The sequence below is a fragment of the Notamacropus eugenii genome, chromosome 7, assembly GCF_028372415.1.
Source record: "Notamacropus eugenii isolate mMacEug1 chromosome 7, mMacEug1.pri_v2, whole genome shotgun sequence".
Lineage (NCBI taxonomy): Eukaryota > Metazoa > Chordata > Mammalia > Diprotodontia > Macropodidae > Notamacropus > Notamacropus eugenii.
This window is the reverse complement of record NC_092878.1, coordinates 101,971,066-101,993,120: the sequence shown is the minus strand read 5'-3', so window position 1 is coordinate 101,993,120 and position 22,055 is coordinate 101,971,066. Positions and strand designations below refer to the sequence as shown.

General features: G+C 38.8%; 1 protein-coding gene across 1 annotated transcript; it reads left to right on the top strand.

The window, feature by feature from the left end:
- Positions 1-409: 409 nt before the first annotated feature.
- Positions 410-915, top strand: LOC140514509 (large ribosomal subunit protein eL21-like). The gene has a single exon (XM_072624945.1). It carries the CDS (start codon positions 425-427, stop codon positions 905-907), a length of 483 nt encoding a protein of 160 aa, XP_072481046.1. The 5' UTR covers positions 410-424; the 3' UTR covers positions 908-915.
- Positions 916-22,055: the final 21,140 nt, after the last annotated feature.

The window sequence follows — 22,055 nt, the reverse complement described above, 5'->3', positions numbered from 1 at the left end:
GCCACTAATATGGCAGCTTCACCTTCTTTCTTCCTTTGAACTACCTTCTTGTCAGAGATGGCATCTGAGCTGTACTTTGAAAAAAACTAAGGATTCTACAAGTCTGAAGTCAGGAGGAAGAGTGTTCCCACAAGCAGCAAAGCATAAGGGTGAGAGATAGAAAACTCTGTATATGAAAAGCTGATAAGCCAGTTTGTTTGGAACAAAAGAGCAAAAAGAGGAGTAAAATAAGATATGATTGGAAAGAGAGATGGAAGCAAGATTCTGGAAATTTTAAATTACCAGGATGATTTTATATTTAACATAAGAAGTAATAGGGAGCCACTGAAGTTGTTTTAATTATTAGTGAGTCATGATCAATTATTTTCTTAAGAATATCAATTTCCTTTCCACTGACTCCGCCATATTCCAGTAAGTTGCCAAAATGATAAACCCAAAAGAAAAAAGGAGAGGAACACGATCCATGTTTTCTAGGCCCTTTCAAAAACATGGTGTGGTCCCTTTGGCTACATATATGCAAATATACAAGAAAGGTGATATTGTAGATATCAAGGGTATGAGCACAGTTCAGCAAGGAATGCCCCACAAATGTTACCATGGCAAGACTGGACGAGTCTATAATGTTACTCAACATGCTGTAGCCATTGTTGTAAACAAGCAGGTTAAGGGCAAGATTCTAGCCAAGAGAATTAATGTGTGTATTGAGCATATTAAGCATTCTAAGAGCAGAGATAGCTTCCTGAAGTGGGTAAAGGAAAATGATCCGAAGAAGAAGGAAGCCAAAGAAAAAGGCACTTGGGTTCAACTGAAATGCCAGCCTGCTCCACCTAGAGAAGCACACTTTGTGAGAACCAATGGCAAGGAACCTGAGCTGTTGGAACCAATCCCCTATGAATTCATAGCATAAGTTAAAAAAATAAATTAAAAAAATAAAAAAAAAAACAATAAAAAATCTTGGATTAAAAAAAAAAGAATATCAATTTGGAGGCTTATGATGGAAAATGCTATCCATATCCAGAAAAAGAACTATGGAGTCTGAATGCAGATTGAAACATACTACTTGCTCTCTTTTTTTTGTTTGTTTGCTTCTTTTTTTTCTGTGGTTCCTCCCATTGGTTCTAATTCTTCTTTACAACATGACTAATATGAAAATGTGTTTAATATGAATGTAGATGTATATCAGATTTCATGCCATATTGGGATGGGAGAGAAAATTTAGAACTCAAAATCTTAAAGAAGTGAATGTTTAAAACTAAAAGTAAATTATTTTTTAAAAAATAGTATCAATTCAGTAGCTATGGAGAAGATGGAGTGTAGATAGAGGGAAGAGACTAGAGTCACAGAGACTCTAAGAGGTTATTACCCTATGTGTTTCCATGCAGATTGAATTACAGTTTATGTGAGCTGGGATTCCATAAAAATGAATGGAACAGAGTTTGGAGTAATGCCAAATTTCTAGCACTCCTCACACATTTGACACAGCAACTAGGTAGAGGATTGTCTGCCACTTCCAAATTTTGTGATCTGTAAAGGTAAATCTTTAACTAGGTCATCAATTCATCTTGGGGCTTCTGACTGTTGAATTCAACAGTTAACAGAGTCAGAGTATTTTTGAGTGGGAGAGTCCAACCCTGTATGCCTTGGCTCTGGGAGCTTTGAACAGGATGCTGGGGAGGGAGCAGAACCCTCCCAACAAAATACCATTAGTCTTTCACTCCCTCCCTCTCTGCTGCATTTCAGCTTTTGGGATTTCTGGTGATAGCTGGACTGAAAGCAAGTCAAGGAGAAACAGAAGAGTGGAAAACTTACTAATGCAGGAAATGGAAAACCTTTAACAAGCAGCCAGGGCTAAGTTCCCTCCATTCCTTCTGCACAGATTTTAAACTCTGGGCCATTTTACTGATAGAAGAGAGCAATTTGCTAATTGAGTAGAAGATCCCTAGCAGCCCTTGTGGTGCTGGAGGAGATATTAGACCACAGATTTAGAGCAAGAAGGGACCTTAGAAACCATCTGGGTCAACTCCTCCATTTTCCAACTGAGTTACAATAATCCAAGCTAGAAGTGAAGAGACCTGAACTAGGACAGTGTGAGTGGAGAGAAGGAGAAAGATGCAAGTTTCACCCTACAATGGACTGTGTCATGAAGAGAATAGCCCAGCTAAATTTTCCCCAGAGAAACTTGAGGAGAGACTTGTCCAAGGTCCTATTGGTAGTACTGGGGTTTGAAGCCTGTTCACTTGGCTTCAGATTTAGAGATTCTCTGTCCCCTGCACCATACAACAGCAATGTCACAGGGTGCCTGTCTCCTCTCAGAAAAGCTACTCAGGTTTTAAATTACCACCACTTCTCCCTTATCTGCATCTGGACACCCCAGACCCCCAAGGAGAAATGCCTCCAGGGTTTCCTTTGTATTATCTTTTATAACTCTTAGGTATTCAAAGGGAATTTACTACAGAGTAAATAAGGCTAATGAGGGCTAGGGAAAGAGCAACTGACGGAAAGGTCCCTATTCAGTTAACTGAGGTTCTAAGGACTTTGCCCACATTCCTTATCTCTCTTTTCTGTCACATTCTTCTTGCTCTGGTCCTTGACTTTAATTCAGATCTAGGGTCATGGCCATGGGAACTGTATTACCTAAGTCAACTTTCACAGCCATCTGCAATTAGTTTCAGTTCAACAAACATTTATTTATTGCATGTTATTACAGGACAACAAACAAATGTTCATTGGATTGGAGTTGATTCCAGCAGACTGCAAAGGCTAATTCTACTATAATAATACCACCAACACCAAAAATAACTAGCATTTACATAGATTTGAAGAACTGCACAGCGCTTTACGTTATCTGATTTGATCATCATAACAACCCAGTGGGGTAGATTCTATTATTATCCTCATTTTATAGATGGGAAAACTGAAGCAAGGAAAGACCAAGTGACTTGCCCAGGGTCACACAACTAGAAGTGTTTGAGGTAGGATTCAAACTTGCTCCTTACCTGTGCTCAAGGTATTTAAATTCTACTGGGAGGAGACATACATGCAGACAAAGAAATACAAAATATATACAAAGTCATTTCATGAAGGAGAGTAGAAATCACTAAAAATATGCCTGGCCCTGGGAACAGGTCAGTACTTCAAGGATGTATGATTTTGTCAGTGTTCACACTCTTTGAATTCTAGATCTGGGGGAACACTCCCCATCCCAGTTATTGTTTCCAAGAGTTGTCTGAAGCTCAGAAAGTTTGTGCCTTGCTCACCATCACACTGCTAGTCTAAGAGGCAAGATGGGAACTTACACTAAAGGTATTTTTCATGGGAGTAATAATTAAAAATAATAATAATAATAAAATAATAAAAAATAATGAAAACAATAATAAATAAAAATAAATAATAATAAATTTAATAATTAAAATATAATAAAATAAATATAATAATAAAATAATAAAATAATGATATTAATATAATAATAAATAATAAAAATAATAATATTATAATTATAATAATAAAATAATAAAAAAACAAAAAACAGTCCTTAAAAAGTTTACATTATAATGAAGGACATAAGATGTACACAGGTAGCACCCTCAGTATTCCTTTCTCTCAAACTCAAGGTATACTTTGGGGCCATATCTAAATACAATAATGGTTCATAATCTCCCATTAATGTATTTACTTTCTTCTCTAGTCATTTAGAGTGACTATTGCTCTATCTATCTGTCCTCCCTCTCCCCCTTCCCTCCTCCTTCTCTCTCTTACTTCTTTCATTCTATCCTTCCCTTCCTCTCTCTCTTTCTCTCTCTCTCCTTCCTTCCCTCTCTCTCTCTGTCCCTTCCCCCTTCTCCCCCTCCCTTCTCCCCTTCCTTTTCTCTCTCCTCTATCTCTGTCTGTCTCTGTCTGTCTGCCTCTCTCTCCCCCTCCTCCCCTCTCTATTTTTTTTTTCTCTCTCTCCTTCCTTCCTTTCCCTTCCCCCCCTGCCTCCCCCCCCCTTCCCACGGCTCACTCACCTCAACCTGCCCTTCTACTGGAAGATCTGGAGTTCCTAGCCATGGGCCACCACCATGCAGCAATGACTCATATTCTTATATAGTAACTCTTGTGGGAGGGATACACTCCCATTAGTCACCACTATAGCTCCTGAGTCTACGTTGGTCTATTTCCCCATTTATACAAAATCAGTCACCATGACACCTTTAGCTCTTAAACATAAAATATTCATTTAATTATAAGGTAAAAGCCATAACACCATAGTTATTCAATATGAAACAAAACACTAATAATGAAAACATCATGAACTTGGGTCATACTCTTGTCGAAACACTTAATCTCTTCCAGGGAGAGTATGCACACACAGAAACCTAGCAGGAATAAATATGAGGGAGGAAGATTCGTGCTCAGGGTGACTCATAACTGAATTTCAAGCTCTGATGTCCTGGTACTTTCATGAACAATCATCATGGACACACCAAGCTATTCCAAGGCTAGCTGCTCCCCTTCTGGTCCTCTCTGCACTTGTACTCTCAAACTGATGAAGCAACGACAAGTTCCTTTAACTCACAATCACCTTTAAAAGAGGACTGAGAAAATGTGATGCTATCATAGTAACCAGCATTTGCCTTAAGCCAGGGAAGGCTCTCTGGGTTATGTAAGAAATCTAGCCAGTTTTTCACTCAATAGGATTATATATTATCAAGTCAGTTCTCATGGTAATATTTTAGCAAAACACAGTTCACAGCAAAACTCCCCTTATATATGAATACCACACTCTCCCACAAATACAAGAGCATATGTAGGGATTAGTAGTGAGGTACTTCCATATGGGGAAATATGAAGGGACCCCTGATGTCTTCTGGTGATGTTATCAAGCTGCTCTCACTAGGTCTTTTTGTTGCTGGCATGTTGTCTCTGCTTGACACATTGTACCACTGGGCTCTGTTCTGATCATGCTTCGAGCCTGGGATGGCATGTTGATCTGTTGATCCCTGTTGGGTACATCAGCTATCCAGTGACATGGACCTTGCTCTTCCTTGAACAAGACCTCCAACTCCTAGCTCTGGGCATTTTCATTAGCTGTCTTCTATGCATGACATGCTTTCTTTCCTCGTTGCTGCCTACCTGGTTTCCTTCCTACCAACTGCAACCCCACCTTTGGCAAAAAGCATTCCCAGATTCCCCTTAACTCTATGTTTTCCCTCTATTAGTTATCTCCAATGTATTCTATGTGTAGTTTGTATATTTGTTGTTACTGTTTAGCCGTGTCTGACTCCCTTTTGTGGTTTTCTTGGCAGAGATACTGGAGTGGTGTGCCATGTCCTTCTCCAGTCCATTTTACAGATGAGGAAACTGAGACAAACAAGGTTAGGTGACTTGTTGCCCTGTTTGTTTGTACATAGTTGTTGGCATGTTATCTCCCTCATTAGATTGTGAACTATTTTCAGATCTGAAGCACTAAATACGGTGCCTAGTACACAGTAGGAGCATAACACATGTTTATTGGTTGACTGATGCCTCTCTGTTGGTCCCTGAAGGCTTTCATTTAATGTTGCTCTAGTAGCTGCTGGGCAGTACTCTTTTTCCAGGGATTCTCCCCTTCAGGACTACCCAAGTAGTCAATCCCTGCTTCAGTACTGGCTAGAACCTTTTTCTGGTTCACAGCTCTTTACTCACCACAGCCACAAAAACCACAGGCAGAGTGTGGCAGGGTGAGATGAAGTATTTGCTTTTAAACCCCTTTGTCTGATTAGAGGTCCAAGCCTAGGGTGACAGATACAGATCTGCTACATAGCCAATATCCTCTCCATTGGTTTGCAAATAATTTGAACCAACCCTAAAGATAAACTTTGGAGGATTGGTCTGAGCTTCCTTCCTAGCTCACATTAGGGTCTCTATTATACAGAACTGTTAGCAGTAAATCTTGATTGCTTTAATGCTTTTGACTGGGCAAAAACTTCAGCCTCCCTTCACATAAATAAGTAAAAAGATAATTTGAGAAAGGTGAGGATGGTAGCCACCAGAGATTCCAAAATATTTGCTGAAGCAGCTGATAACTGAGCTTTAGCCCTGAAATAAGGTAAGGATTCCAAGAGGCAGAAGAATGCCCTCCCAGGAACAGGGGACAGACAGTCTACAAAGGTCCAGAAGTGAGAGATGGAAAGCCATGTTTAGGGAACAGTCAATGAGCCAGTTTAATTAGAATTTGGAGTGGATAAAGTCCAGCACAATAGAAGTCCTACTGTCCATTCTCCCTGAATCTCCATTTTGAGGAAGTGCCCAGGCCAATCATGGCTCCAGTCTTGACTGTCTGGACATCTCCCTCCTCCCACCCAACCAAGTACCTCTCCTACCCCTCCCCCACTCCATTGTACTACCCCTTCCCACTTCACATTCACTTTTAAACTCTCTTTTACTCATGATCTTCCAGTTAAAAGATAAGCTCCTTGAGGGCAAAGACTCTTTCTTTTTGTTTGTACTTATATTTCCAGAGCTTGTTTGGCAGAGTGCCTGGCACATTGTAATAATAAGTGTTTGTTGACTCGGGAATGTAGGTTACAACCACAATGTGAAGAATTTTAAAGGTTAAGCTTAGGAATCTGTATGTATCCTAGAGGCAGTAGAGAGTCAGTGAAGATTCTTGAGAAGGGAGTGACATGGTCAGCTATGATGAAGATCATTTTAGCACCTGGGTGGAGGATATCTTGGAGAGAGAAAGGATTGGAAACCAATGAGGACACTATGACAATTACCTAACTTCCTCTATCTCTCTGCTCAGTCATCTTGGGACAATGCATTCTCAATACATTGACCAAAGCTTGGGAAAGTCTATCCAATCATTCCCTCCCCCCATGCCCACAAACAAACAAACAAACGAAATAGAATTAGAATCTCTAAGTGAGAAATTACTCTTCTTCTCCTGTTAAGTACAAAACTGACTCTTCCAGAGTTTCTGAACTTTATGTCTTGTTTAGCTTATCTTAGAGGTTTCTGTGCTTTGAAAATTGTTTGCCTTTTTCACCTCACCTGTCTCTCCTATCTATTGAATCAGACTCTTCAAGCTAGGTCTATTTTTTGAATTATAATAATTAAGGCTGAATTTTCCCATGGTACTTTTATACTTTACATAGGTGATCTCATTTAAGCCTCAAAACAATCCTGTAGGATAAGTATGGTTGATATGAATATCCCCATTTTACAGATAAAGAAACTGAGGCTCAGAGAGGTTAGTTGTACTAAGTGATCTCTAAGGTCCTTTATAACTCTAAATCTATGATTCTGTGATTAGTTGCCTGTGACACCTGGGTAAGCCAGTATTCACTTGAAACCTGAATGCCTTTACTCTATATTGGACATGAGTTGGTTTGGTCTGGTTGTCCTTCATTCTCGAAGAAGACCAAAATGACCTCACCATGATAAAGTGAAATTTCAATGTACAACTGTGGCTGATCAGACCAATATGAGCTTGGAATGCTCTACCACAGGTCAGGCACAGATAGTCGGTGTGAATATTTGGGGTGGATACTCCAAATTTGAGCATCTAATGGTTTCTTTATGCTGTTTCAATTCTGCTTTGCTCATAGAGCACAGCACTCTTTCTGATATGGGCATGCCATGTTGAGCAGTCCTGTGCCAGTGTCTCCCATGTTGCACAGTCAAATCCAAAGTTCTTGAGAGAGACCTTGAGAGTGTCCTTGTATCACTTCTTCTGACCACCATGTCATTGCCTGCCCCATGTGAGTTCTCCATAAAAGTCTTTTTGTCAAACATACATTTTGCATTTGAACAATGTGGCCAGCTCACACTCTCTGAAGCATAGTTTGAATGCTAGGCAGTTCAGCTAGAGCAAGGACTTCAGTGTCTGGTACCTTATCCTGCCAGGTGATCTTCCTAAGACAGTTCAAATGCAAGCGATTCAGTTTCCTGGAATGGCTCTGGTAGACAGTTCATGTTTCACAGGCATATAACAATGAGGTCAGCACAACGACTCTGTAGACCTTCAGTTTGGTAATCAGTCTTATACCTCTTCTGTCCCAAACTTTTCTTTGGACCCTCCCAAACACTGAGCTAGGCCTGGCAATGCGTGCATCAACCTCAATGTGTACATCCCTGGAAAGTACACTCCCAAGGTAAATGAACTTATCCACAACATTCAAAACTTCTCCATTTGTTGTAATCGATGGCTCCACATATGAATGGTGTGGTGGTGTGTCTGATGGAGCGCCTGTGTTTTCTTGGTGTTAATTATTAGACAAAATTAGCACAGGCAGCAGAGAATTGATCCATACTTTGTTGCATCTCAGCTTCAGAGGCTGCATTGAGGGCACAATCATCTGAAGAATCATGCTTCCTTACTGGCTACATTTCTTGCTCGAAGAACAAGCCCACTTAAAACAGAGTGAATGTAATTACTAAATAGCAACTGTTTCTCTTTGACCCAGGAACCCTGAGGGTCTTCCCCTCCTGGTTTAATTTTTTTTTTTTTTTTGGTTATTTTTATTAAGAAGAGCCAACCTTGAGTAACTACATAAAGAGGTCTATTCATTGAATGGGTATATCTCACTCAAAGTGAGAATCTGATAAGACCTTAGCCTAAGATGGCCAAGGTCTCACATTGCATACTGGGCGGTCTCCAGTCATCCTATATCAGACCTCTGGACCCAGATGGCTCTGGAGGAGAAAGTGAGGTTGGTGACCCTGCACAGCCCTCTCACTCAAATCAAAGTCAAGTGCAAGTTATATCATCATCTTGATGTCATGGTCTTCTTCGAGAATGAAGAACAAACACAAACATAACAACAACTTCCTTTATTCTGCGACTGCTTCTTTCAGATTTAACTTGTTTTCTGATCCTGAACCTGGGCCTTCACATAGGTCGACTCCTAACTCATCTCTGTTGTCTGAGCCACAGTGAAACACACTAGAGAATCAGTCAAATCTGGGCCTCTCTTCCTCATCCTCACCTAGTGATCCAATCTCTTCTCCCACCTCGTGGTCATCCTGAATTACTAACTCTGCTTGGGCCTCTTTCCCCGGAGGTAAATTCTGAAAACTGTATGATGCTACTGTAAAACTCAAATAAAAATTCTGGATACTTCTTCTGGGGATATCCTGAATCAGATAAAGGGTTCCCAGAATAGCTCTAGATTCACTGTTGGAATCACATCCACTCTAAATCTTAGCTCACAACCTCTGCTAATGCTTTGAGTTTTGTTTTGGTTTTTTACCTCTAGTCAGCCAGAACACACAATTTGTTGAAAATAAAGGCATTTAATGAAGCAGTATAATGAGAAAAGTTGTAATAGAATTACCCTTCTCTAAAACTCAGGCACTTGCCCTCTTAACTATACAAACACATCCATGGAGATAGTGGGCCTTAAAAGGCATATGCACAGGAAAACTTTAGCTTGAGCCCATATATGGAGGGATAATGAATGCCCCTGATGCTGGAGGACCACTGCTGTCATGCTGCTCTTAGTGGACTTGTTCTCTGGGATGAATTGCTTCTTCCTTCCAGCCCTCAGGCTCAGCACTTCAGGGACACAAGCCATCTCAGCTCTAATCAGCCAGGTTATAGTGCTTAGAACCTCTCTCTGATAAAGGCAAGGAGACAGTTTTTTAATTATAAGCACCAGAATCAGAACCAGATAACAAAAGCAAGATGGTGTGATTCCTGGCTAAATTTAATTCTTTTCTTTTTGATCCCCAAGATTGTTCAAGAAATTCAAGGACTCTGTTATAAAAAAATCATTTAGGTTTAGACACTCTGTGCTGCTCCTAGTGTATCATACAAATCATTTTGAGTCAGAATAAAAAGTAAGATAAGGAGATCGTCATTGTTCTTCATTCAACTATCCCACATTTTCACCTTTATTTTGTTATTAATCTTTTTAACTGAACATGAACCTTTTGAATTTTATATACAAATTAATAAAGGTAAGTGACAAGAATTTTAGCTGAATGGCACAAATAATTGTTCAGAGTTCAGTAAAATGAAGTCTAGGAAGGTAATTTCGTCCAGCAAGATGAAGCCCATGTCTTTTGCACAATGCCAGAAGCACTGATAGTACCATTTTTTAAGTTTTTATTTATTATTTTATTTTTCCCAGTTACATGTAAAAACAATTTTTAACCTTTGTTTTTAAAACTTTGAGTTCCAAATTCTCTCCCTTCCTTCCTCCCCAACCCCCGCCATTGAAAAGTAAGCAATTCAATATAGCTTATACCTGTATAGTCATGCAAAACATCCCCATATAGTCACGTTCTGAAAGAAAACATGGACAAAAGTATCTCAAGAAAAATAAAGTAAAAAAGAGTATGTTTCAATCTGTGTTCAGAGTTGTCTTGTATCATTGTATTCCTGAAAATAGCTAAGTCATTCATGGCTGATCATCTTACAATATTACTGTTACTTTGTATACAGTACCCTTCACTTTGCATCAGTTCATGCAAGTCTTTCCAGGCTTCTCTGAGAGCATCCTGTTCATCATTTCTTATAGTACAATAGAATTCCATCATAATCACATATCACAACTTGTTCAGTCATTCCCCAACTGATGGGCATCCTCTCAACTTCAATTCTTTATCCCCAGAAAAGATCTACTATAAATATATCTGTACATATAGGCCTTTTCCTTTTTTTTTTTTTTTAAATCTCTTCAGGGATACAGACCTAGTAGTGGTATTGCTAGGTCAAAGGGTATGCACGGTTTTTCAGCCTGTAGTTCCAAATAGCTCTACAGAATGGTTGAATCAGTTCACAACTCCACCAACAGTGCATAAAGGTCTCATATTTTCCCACATCTCCTCGAATATTTGTCATTTACCTTTTCTGTCCTATTAGCCAATCTAATTAGCTTTAATTAGCATTTCTCCAATCAAGAGTGAGTTAGAGTATCCTTTCATATAGCTATAGATAACTTTGATTGCTTTATCTGAAGACTGAGCATTTCTTTTGATCATTTATCAGTTGAGGAATGGCTCTTATTTTTATAAATTTGACTCAGTTGTCTATATGTTTGAGAAATGAGGCCTTTATCAGAGAAACTTATTTCAAAATTTTTTTCAGTTACCATTGCTAACTGTATTTCCCTCCATCCTATTCCCCACAGCTTATTCTATTCTCTGTCTACTTTCACCCCTTCCCTCCTCAAATGTGTTTGCTTTTGACCACTCCCTCCCCCAATCTGCCCTCCCTTCTATTACCCTTCCCTCCCTTCTCTTAACCCCTTCTCCTCCTACTTCCCTGTAGGGTAAGATAAATTTCTATACCCAATTGAGTGTGTATATTATTTCCTTCTTTGAGACAATTCTGATGAAAGTTAGGTTGACTCACTCTCCCTTACCTCCCCTCTTATCCCCTCCACTATAAAAACTTTTTCTTGCCTCTTTTATGTGAGATAATTTACTCCATTCCATTTCTCCCTTTCTCTTTCTCCCAGTACATTCCTCTCTCCTCCCTTAATTTTATTTTTAGATATCATCCCTTCATATTCAACTCACACCTGTGCCCTCTTTCTATATGTACTCCTTCTAACTATCCTAATAATGAAAAAAGTCTCATGAGTTACAAATATCTTCCCATGTAGGAATGCAAACAGTTTAAAATTATTAAGTCCCTTATGATTTCCCTTTCCAGTTTACCTTTTTATACTTCTTTTGAGTCTTATAGCTGAAGGTCAAATTTTCTATTCAGCTCTGGTCTTTTCATCAAGAATGCTTGGAAATCCTCTATCTCATTGAATATCCACTCTTTCCTCTGAAGGATTATACTCAGTTTTTTCTGGGTAGGTGATTCTTGGTTGTAATTCTAGCTCCTTTGTTCTCCCGAATATCATGTTCCAAGCCCTCTGATCCTTCAATGTAGAAGCTGCTAAATCTTGTGTTATCCTGGCTGTAGCTCCATGCTACTTGAATTGATCTTTCTGGCTGCTTGCAATATTTTCTCCTTGACCCAAGAATTCTGGAATTTAGATGCAATATTCCTGGGAGTTTTCATTTTTGGACCTCTTTTAGGAAGTGATTGGTGGATTCTTTCCATTTCTATTTTTCCCTCTGCTTCTGGAATATCAGGCCAGTTTCCCTTGATTATTTCTTAAATGATCATATCTAGGCTCTTTTTATGATCATGGCTTTCAGAAAGTCCAAAAATTTCTAAATTATCTCCCTTGGATCTATTTTCCAAGTCAGTTGTTTTCCCAATGAGATATTTCACATTGTTTTCTGTTTTTTCATTCTTTTGGTTTTGTGTCATTGTTTTTTTGATTTCTCGTAAAGTTATTAGTTTCCATTTGCTCCATTCTAATTCTTAAGGAATTATTTTCTTCAGTGAGCTTCTGGACCTCTTTTTCCATTTGGTCAATTCTGCTTTTTAAGGCTTTCTTCTTCTCTTTGGTTTTTTGGACTTCTTCTGTCGTTTGACCTAGTCTGTTTTTAAGGTATTATTTTCTTCAGTATTTTTTCTGTGTCTCCTTTACCAAGCTATTGACTTTTTTCATTATTTTCTTGCATCACTCTCACTTCTCTTCCCAAATTTTCCTCTACTTCTTTTACTTGATTTTAGCTCTTTCATGGCCTGAGACTAATTCATATTTTTCTTGGAGGCTTTGGATGTAGGAGCTTTGTCTTTGTTGTAGCCTTGACTGTGTGGCCTTTCTTGTCACCATAGTAGCTTTCAAGAATCAGAGTTGTTTTTTCTTCTGTTGCTTGTTCATTTTCCCAGCCTACCAGCTGACTTTAAACTCATTGTTAAAGTAGGGCTCTGATTTCAGGGTGGAGGATGGAATGTCTCAAACTTCAGAGGTGCTGTGAAACTGTTTTCAGAAATACTTCTAGGGACCTGTAGCTCTTCAGCTCTTACAAGGTGGTATGATCTAAAGAGAGGTATTTACTAATCTCCTGGACTGTGCTCTGATTTGTAAGTGACCAAAAGCACTCTTTTCTGCCCTGGAACTCTAACGAGTGTCCTCTGCTATGCTAGTGCTCCTCTTCACTCTGGGACTGCCAGGGCAGTGACCTGGATCCAAGTATGGGCAAAGCAACAGAGTTCTGCTTCAGTGCTAGCAAAAAGATCCGTGTTATTTCCTTCTAAGCAGTTGTTTAACCCTCTTACTATCTGTGGGCTGAAAGCTCAGTGACAGTGCCACTGTCACTACTGATTCAGTCACTCCCAAGGTCTGCCCCTGGTTTGCTGAGGCCAGCATTGCGTTGGCATGACCCACACTGTATTGAGCTCTTCTCTAACACAGGTGTGACCTTTCCTGCTGATCTTATCACTGATAGTACATCTTCAGCACATTCCTGCAGATCTGACCATCATGGTTACAGCAGATGTAGCATGAACAAGACTGCTAGTGACCCATTTCACCAACATCAAAGATTCAAGACAAAATTCCTGCCTTTATTTAGCATATCTGTCAGCAGCAAAGCACTTTGTTTTGGTCCTATATTTTGGCCAGTGAAAAACTTCTTTTTTTCCCTATGCAGCATATTTAGAGAATAGTATAGTCTGAGTTTTCCTTTCTCACCTTGAATCCCAATAACTGAAAGAACATTATCCCTTTATTCTATCCCACATCACATTGCCCAGGCAGAGATGGCTCCACCCTATTGCCACCTCAAATGCAATTGATGAACTGACATCTTGGGCATTTATCTGAGTTTATAATTATAATCAGAATACCATACTAGCTAAAAGTAATTCATCTACGAGAAATACCAGTGATGGGTGTCAGTGGTCAATGGTAAAATGCTAAAAGGGGAAATGAGTATAAGTGGAGAGATATTTAGTGAGGGAACCCAAAAGGATTCTATCAACAACCTATAGTGGCCTAGGTGGGGGTGTGCTACTAAATGTTTAACAACCAGCTCTCAAAAGATGCATAACACACTGAAGTTTAATTTGTATTATTAACATTTTTTCCATTACTTTCCGAAGTCTAGACAGCTACAAAACAATAAATCAAGTCCCTGAAGCATATTTTTCTTATTTTCTTTATTTTTCTTGCCTTTTTTTCTTTTGCAATATGGCTAATATGGAAATATGCTTCACACAACTTCACATGTGTAATTGATATCAAATTGCTTGCCTTCTCAATGAGTGCAGGAGGGATACAAGGAAGGGAGAGAATTTGGAACTCAAATTTAATAAAATGAATGCTAAAAATAAACAAACAAACAGCAAATAATTGAAGGGGAAAAAATGAATCAAACCCTGATTTGTAGAATTTGTCAATTCAGAGGTTAAAGGCTTACCCTGAAAATTTCAGAATCAGCTCTCTGGTATTGGTTTGAGCTGGCTCCAATGCACCCCTAGCCCTGGATATAACTAACTCTCCTCTACCTCTTTGTCCTGGACTTTGACTTGCCAACAAAACTAATATAATAGCTAATATTCCTATTAGTAACTACTATGTGCTATGTACTATGTAAGCTCTTTACAAATATCTCATTTGATTTTCACAACCTTCTGGGGAGGTAGGTATTATTATCCCTATTTCACAGGTAAGGAAACTGAGACAAATAGTAGTTGAGTGACTTGCCCAAGGTCACAAAGCTAATAAGTGTCTGAGACTAGATTTGAACTCAGGTCTTAGAGACTACAGGACCTGGGCTCTATCCACTATGTAACCTAGATGCCTATGGAGGAACATGACTCTCTTTAGGTTATTAACTTTTTTGCCTTTTATTTCTTCTGATTTTCATCTCTAACTGGCCAAGGAAAACCATTTCAAGCTGAACCCAGGTTTGTGATGTTCAGAGAAAAATCCATCGCTCTTGCTACCTCCCCACTTTCCCTGTTGGGGAGATAGGGGAAAATGGATGTGTCTCCCATTTTTATCCAGATTCATACCCTCTCTAACATCTCTCATCACAAATAACATTGATCACAAAATAAAGATTAGTGACCACTAATTTTGTTTTATATAACAATGTGATAAATAGTAACAAGAAGGGATGGACAGAAAATAGGGGATGAAGGGCTGACCAATACAGTGTACTAGAAGTAATAGCAGCCATTACAAAATGTTCCTGGCTATGGGAAACTTCACCAGTTAATCTGTCCCTCATGGAAAGAAGAGCCAGTGATTTCAGAAGAATGATTCAATTAAAATGGCAACATCCTTCTCAACTCTGAGGCAAAGAGGGGATTTATCTCACTCAATCATCACTCACTCTGTTACAGTCTACCTGCCTGGCCACAGATACAACTGCCGCTCCAGTAGCAACTACAAAATGGCTCCAGACAGTACCAATAGGACTTTGTAGAGGGGGTACAGAGGAGCACAGATGTTCAATTCAACAGGGCCTGCATGATGTCATGCAGGAGAATGACTTCTTGACCCAGCTCCTCTCTCCTCCAAATCCTTCGTGAACAGTCGCAAAGACCACTCTAGTTCATTACATCAATGGGTGGTAGAATCCTGGGACAGTATCTCCATCTCCATGGTTACTTTGAGTCAGGGCCAGACTCTGATTCAGGGTTACATAAGGAGCCAAGCAGCATCTTTTGTCTCTGAGTAAGAGCATATTTGTGGCTACTCAATCTGTGGACAAATGAATTCATTCTTTTACAGGCCAAAGTGAAGTGACTCCCAGCAAATGTGTAGGGGATCTTAATTGGAAAAGTTCTTTTCCATTCAACAAGTATTTTGTGGGCACCTTCTATGTGGTCAGAACTCAGCTAAGGGCTATGGTGGAAACTATAGAACTAAAGACATGGAATTTTTAAAATCTAGTTGGGGAGATTGGTCAATAAAGAAATCAAATTGATTATATACTTTGCAGCCAAAGGTAAAGAAGCCAAAGGTAGAGAACTAGAGCTGACTATGGCTCAGATCATGAACCTCTTATTGCAAAATTCAGACTTGAATTGAAGAAAGTAGGGAAACCTATCAGATCATATGGGTATGACCTAAATAATATCCCTATGAATATGAAATAGAAGTGATGGATGGATTTAAGTGATTAGATCTGGCAGATAGAGAGCTATGGACAGAGGTTCCCAATATCATACAGGAGACAACAACAAAAAACATTCCAAAGAAAAAGAAGAGCAAGAAAAAAAAATGGCGGTCTGATGAGGCTTTATAAATAGGTGAGAAAAGAAGGAAAGTGAAAGCACAGGAGAAAGGAAAAGATATGCCCTACTGAAAGCAGAATTCCAGAGAATAGCAAAGAGTGGTACAGCAATATTATATGATGATCAACTGTGAATGACTTAAGTCTTCTCAGCAATATAATGATCCAAGACAATTCCAAAGTATACATGATGGAAAAAATGCTATCCACATCCAGAGAAAGAACTGATGACATCTGAATGCAGATCAAAGTATACTAATTTTTCCACTTTATTTTGGGTATGTGTGCATGTGTGTGCGTGTGTGTGTGTGTGTGTGTGTGTGTGTGTGTGTGTGTATTTTGGTCTGTGTCTTCTTTCAAAACATAAGTAATATGGAAACATATTTTACATGATTGCTTATGTATAACCTATACTAAATTGTTTACCATCTCAGGGAGGGGCAAAGGAAAAGAGGGAAAGAATTTGGAACTCAAAATTTTTTTAAATGAATGTTAAAAATAATTTTTACATGTAATTGTGAAAAATAAAATTTTATTTAAAAAATATTCTGCAAACTAGGCTTCAGCAATATGCGAACTGAGAATTACCAGAAGCATAGGGAGGTTTTCAAAGAGGCAAAGGAACTAGAGACCAAATCACCAATATTTACTGGATTATGGAGAAGCAAGGGAGTTTCAGAAAAACATTTACTTCTGTTTCACTGATGACTACCCTAAAGCCTTTGACTGTGGATCACAAAAAAATGTGGCTAATCCTCAAAGAGATGAGAGTACCAGATCACCTTATTTGTCTCCTGGGGAATTTGTATGGAGGTCAAGAAACAACAGGTAGAACAGACCATAGAACAACTGATTGGTTTAAGAGTGGAAAAGGAGCAAGATAAGCCTACATATTGTCACCTTATTTGTTTAACTTATATGCAGAGTAAATCATGGGAAATGCCAGACTAGACAAATCAAAAGTCAGAATTAAGGTGGCCAGGAGAAATATCAACAGTCTCAGATATGTAGACAATATCACTCTGATGGCAGAAAGTGAACCTCTCTCTAGATGAGGGTGAAAGAGGAGTGCATAAAAGTTGGTTTGAAGTTTAACATTAAAAAAGCTAAGATCATGGCAATTGATCCCATCACTTTCTGAGAAAAACAGAAGAAATAGAAGCAATGTTCAATTTTATATTCTTGGGCTCAAAGATCACTGCAGATGGTGACTGTAGTCATGAAATTAAAAGATGCTTCCTCCTTAGAAGGAAAGCTAAGGCAAATCTGGATAGCATACTAGCAAGTAGAGACATTACCTTACTGATGAATGTCCAGAAAGCCAAAGCTATGGTTTTTCCAGTAGCAATATACGGCTGTGGGAGCTGGACTATAAGGAAAGCTGAGTGCTGTAGAATCAACACTTTTGAATTCTGGTTCTGGAGAAGACTTTTGAGACTCCCTCAGACAGCAAGGAGCTCCAATCACTCAATTGTTAAAGAAATTAATTCAGACTATCCACTGCAAGATCAAAAACTGAAGCTGTAGCTTAAATACTTTGACCACATTATAAGAAGACAGGACTCATTAAAAAGACCTTGATGTTGGGGAAAGATTGAAGGCAAAAGGGAAATGGAATGGTAGAGGATGGGATGGGTAGATAGTGTCATGGAAGCAATGAACATGAGCTTGGACAGATTTCAGAAGATAGTAGAGGATGGAAGGGGCTGGCAGGCTATGATCTGTGAGATCACAATGAATGAAACTTTACCAAACACCATTTAAGAATGATGACAGACTGGTAAGTTGATTTGTAACTCAGCTGTTTAGAATTCAGAGCTCTTTTCCCTATAGAAACAAGGTTAAAATTTGGTGGTGGGCTTTTTAGTTCAGTTCACAAATGTCAATTTAATCCATGGTGCTGTAAGGGTTCCAGAGAGAAGAAGAATAGATATCTAGTACTCTTAAAGAAGATTTCTTCCTGGTGATAACTTGAGTTGGGCCTTGAACATCTGATGAGCATTGGGAAAGGACATTTCAGGTGAAGGGAAACTAGGTTGGAAACAATAGAATCAAAGACAGGTTATATCTAAGGGGTACAGTACATAGATACGCTGGTCCTAGAGTCTGGAAGATCTGAGTTCAAAAATCTAGCCTCAGATATTTGCTAGCATTTTGACCTTAGATAAGTCACTTAGCTTCTATTTGCCTCAGTTTCCTCAACTGTAAAAAGATGGGTACTAATAACACCTACTTCCCACAGTTTTTCTGAAGACCAAATGAGATAATATTTGTAAAGTGCTTATCACAGTTCATTACACAGAGTAGACACTATAAACGCTAGCTATGGCGATAGTGATGATGATGATGATTGATGATGAAGATGATACCAGAGGGACAAGAAACATTTTAGAGGTAGACTTGGAAGGACCTAAAATCAAGAGCAACTCCAAATTGGACACTGAGTGACTAAGAAGGTGGTGATACTTTGCAGGGCTCTGTATGAGCTCAAAATGAAGGATGACCCTGACTGTACATAAACTATAAATCCAAGAGGCAGCTGGTGGCACAGTGGATAGAATGCTGGATCTAGAGTCAGGATGGCCTGAATTAAAATCTAGCCTCAGACATTTACCAGTAGTCACTTGACCTCTGATTGTCTCAGTTTCCTCATCTATGAAATGGGGATCACAATAGCCCCTACCTCCCAGGGTGGTTATGAGGAACAAATAACATAATATTCATAAAGCACTTAGCACAGTGCCTGGCACCTTGTAGAGGCTTTAAAAAAAGCTTGTTTCTTTGTTCTCCCTTGTTAAGTAGTGAGTTTCCTGTCACTTAAGAGTGGAAAGGTTAAGGGGATCCCACCTTCAGATTCAGGTTAGACTAGGAACCAAACTATTGAAGTTCCTTCCAGCTCTGAGATTTGGAAATTCTTTAATACTTATTGCCATTTCCTTAAGGAAGTCTACTATGATGGAAACACATTTGGAGTCAGGAGTTCTGAGTTCAAGTCCTAACTCTGTCACTTTCAGGTCCAGTGACCTTAGGTCAGTTAAAACTTCTCTAAGCTACAGTTTCTTCATCTATAAAATGTGAATAATAACACTCAAATTACCTACCACTTAGGATCACTAGTAGTCAAGAAACATTCTTACTTTGTAAATCTTAAAAGTACTAATTAAAGGTATCATTATTTTTCAGGAGAAATTAATCTTTGGGGCAAATGGATATCAATCCCATTTCTCCGAAATGACTGGTTTTGCTTTTTATTTTCTATTTTCTTCTTCCCTGTTTCTGGTCTTCTGGCTCTTTTACTTCCCATCAGCACCTCTCTCACTGAGTGGACAAGCAAGGGACAAAGAAGCTCAGTGAATATTTCATGATGTGTAAATAGTTTGAGAGGCATAATTTCTGGGCATTTAATAATTTTATTAATCATGCTAGCATATAATTAATAACAATAATTAATAAAAGTGACACTCTCAAATGCCAAAGATCAGTCATGGAACCACTCAATGTTTATATGTTCTTGGAAGAGTGGGCATTGCTGAGGGTGGCAACTGACTCTGGCTAACAATTAATGCGAGGAATCAATATTAGAATGAGAGGTGGACCTGCTCTAATGAGGGACTTGGGGATGTGACTTTGATTGTGTCATGTACTGCCAATCACCCCCAACTCTGGGTAATCCAGACAAAGAATCTACCCTACGACCAAAACCCGCACGAGTGGAACACAATGCACCAGAATTCACCTTAGATTAAATTCTTTGTAAGGTTCTCTAGTCTAATAGGGCAACAACTCCACCTAGATAAGATAGTCTAGTGAGATAAAATTTTGGGGAAAGGTCAGGGATCTCCTCAATAATTTGTTATTTAATAAATCATTTCTCTCAGTTTTAATAGACCTGAAAAAGTTCTGCATCTCCCTGTGTAGGCAGACAACAGATATAGTCCATGTATACCTATTCCCTTGGCTGGTTGGCCAAGTGCCTATAGGGAAGTAAACCAAGAAGTCAAGTGACTACGTAGAATCATAGAATGTAAGGGTACTAAGGGAACTCAGACAATCTGTCACTGAAAAAAAAGAAAACAAAAATAATTTCCACTGTCATGACCCAGAAAAACGTTCAGTCAGCCTTTGCTTAAAGACTTCTAAGGAAGGGGAATCTCCTTCCTCCTAAAGACAGACTGGGCATTGCACTTTTATATAGCCAATTTTGTTAGAAAGCATTTCCTCAGATCTCACCTAAATTTACCTCAGTGTACTTTCTACCCATTGTTCCTGTTGTCTTCTAGGACCAAACTGGATAAGATGAATATCTCTTTCATTTAACAGCCCTTCAAATACTTGGAAACAGTCATCGGTTCAACAAGCATCCCATTCATCAAGACTTTTTTGAAGGCCTAATAGTATATGCTTGGCATCCCTCTAAGGATAAAAACAAAAATTAAAGCAATCCTTGGTTCTCCTTTTCTCTAGGCCAAATAACCTTAGTTCTGGGAGAAACTATTATTTCTCTCACATTAATAACCAATTATTAATTGTGATTGAGATTTTCCCTTTATATTTCCTCATTCAGAAATAAACCCCCATAGATTATTCAGCCAGTCTCTGAAGGATATTGATGTTAGATGAAATTGCCCCAAATCCTTGGGTACATGTTTTACCATCTTGAAAACTAGAAAACCTTACAAAGAGAATCTAATCTAGGTGAATTCTGGCCCATTGTGTTCTGCTCAGGCAGGCTTGGGTGGAGGTAGATCCCTTTGTCTAGACAGCCTGAGTTAGGTACGATCTAGGTAGAGCTGAGTGAGAGTCATGTCCCCCAGCCCCTCATTAGAATAGGCCCACCTCTCGTTATAATATTTATTCTCTCATTAATTGTAAACCAATCAGAGTTGATTTCCCTATTGGGAACATCTACTCTTCCAATGGCATATAAGCATTGAATGGCCTCTGTGATTTGTCTTTGGTTCCCAAGAGTGCCACTGACCTCTTTTATTAATTATTTTCTAGTCATAATTAACAAAATGCTAATTACCTAGAAATTATGTCTCTTGTACTTTTAATATGTCACAGTTCTTTCAGTAACTGTACAATCAGTTACACAGCTGAACTAGAATTAGAACTCAGGTCTTTGCTGACTAGAAAATCAGGGTTCTTTCTATTGCATCCCTCAGACCCCTGTCCCTCTAATCTTATATGGTGCCTTATACTACTGGTATATTACAGTCTCATTTCTGTGATAATCATGTTTATATAGAAAAGGGGATTTTGGTTTCCTTGCTTAGTCTGAACATTCTTTTCCTTAGAAGGAAGAAAAATATCCCTTTCCAAGAAATGATTTATCCTTTAGGGTAGAGAATTGTTACTAAAGTCCAAACTAGGGGCATGGATAGAGCACCAACCCTGGAGTCAAGAGGACCTGAGTTCCATTTGGTCTCAGACACTTGACACTAAATAGCTGGGTGACCTGAATAAGTCACTTAACCCCAATAGACTTGTCTCAACAAACCAAAAAACTAATAAAATTGATAAACTTAAAAAAAAATAAAGCCCAAACTACATAAAATATACCTTTTACTTAGTAATCCTTGTACAGTGGAACAGGCTTCATTATTCCTATTTTACAAGAGAGAAGATTGTAGAGAGAAACCTTGCCTCAAGTCACACAATTCATTACAAGGACAGCCAACACTAGAAGATGAGTTTCCCAAATTCTGTCGGTTCAACTCTGCCACGCTGGACCCAGTAGTTTTAGAGTCTTGTCAGTGCCCACATTTGTGGGTCACAAAATTTGCTTTGGGTGATACTAGGAAATGCCTGGTCAATTCCCCATTCCAGTACTGCTCAGCTGTTAGCTCAGATCTGCTTTAGAATACTGCTAGACTTGATGTTTTTTCCACTTTAAAAAAAATTATACGTATATATATATATATATATGTGTGTGTGTGTGTTTATGTATGTATATGTATATATGTGTGTTTGTGCAGTATGTATGT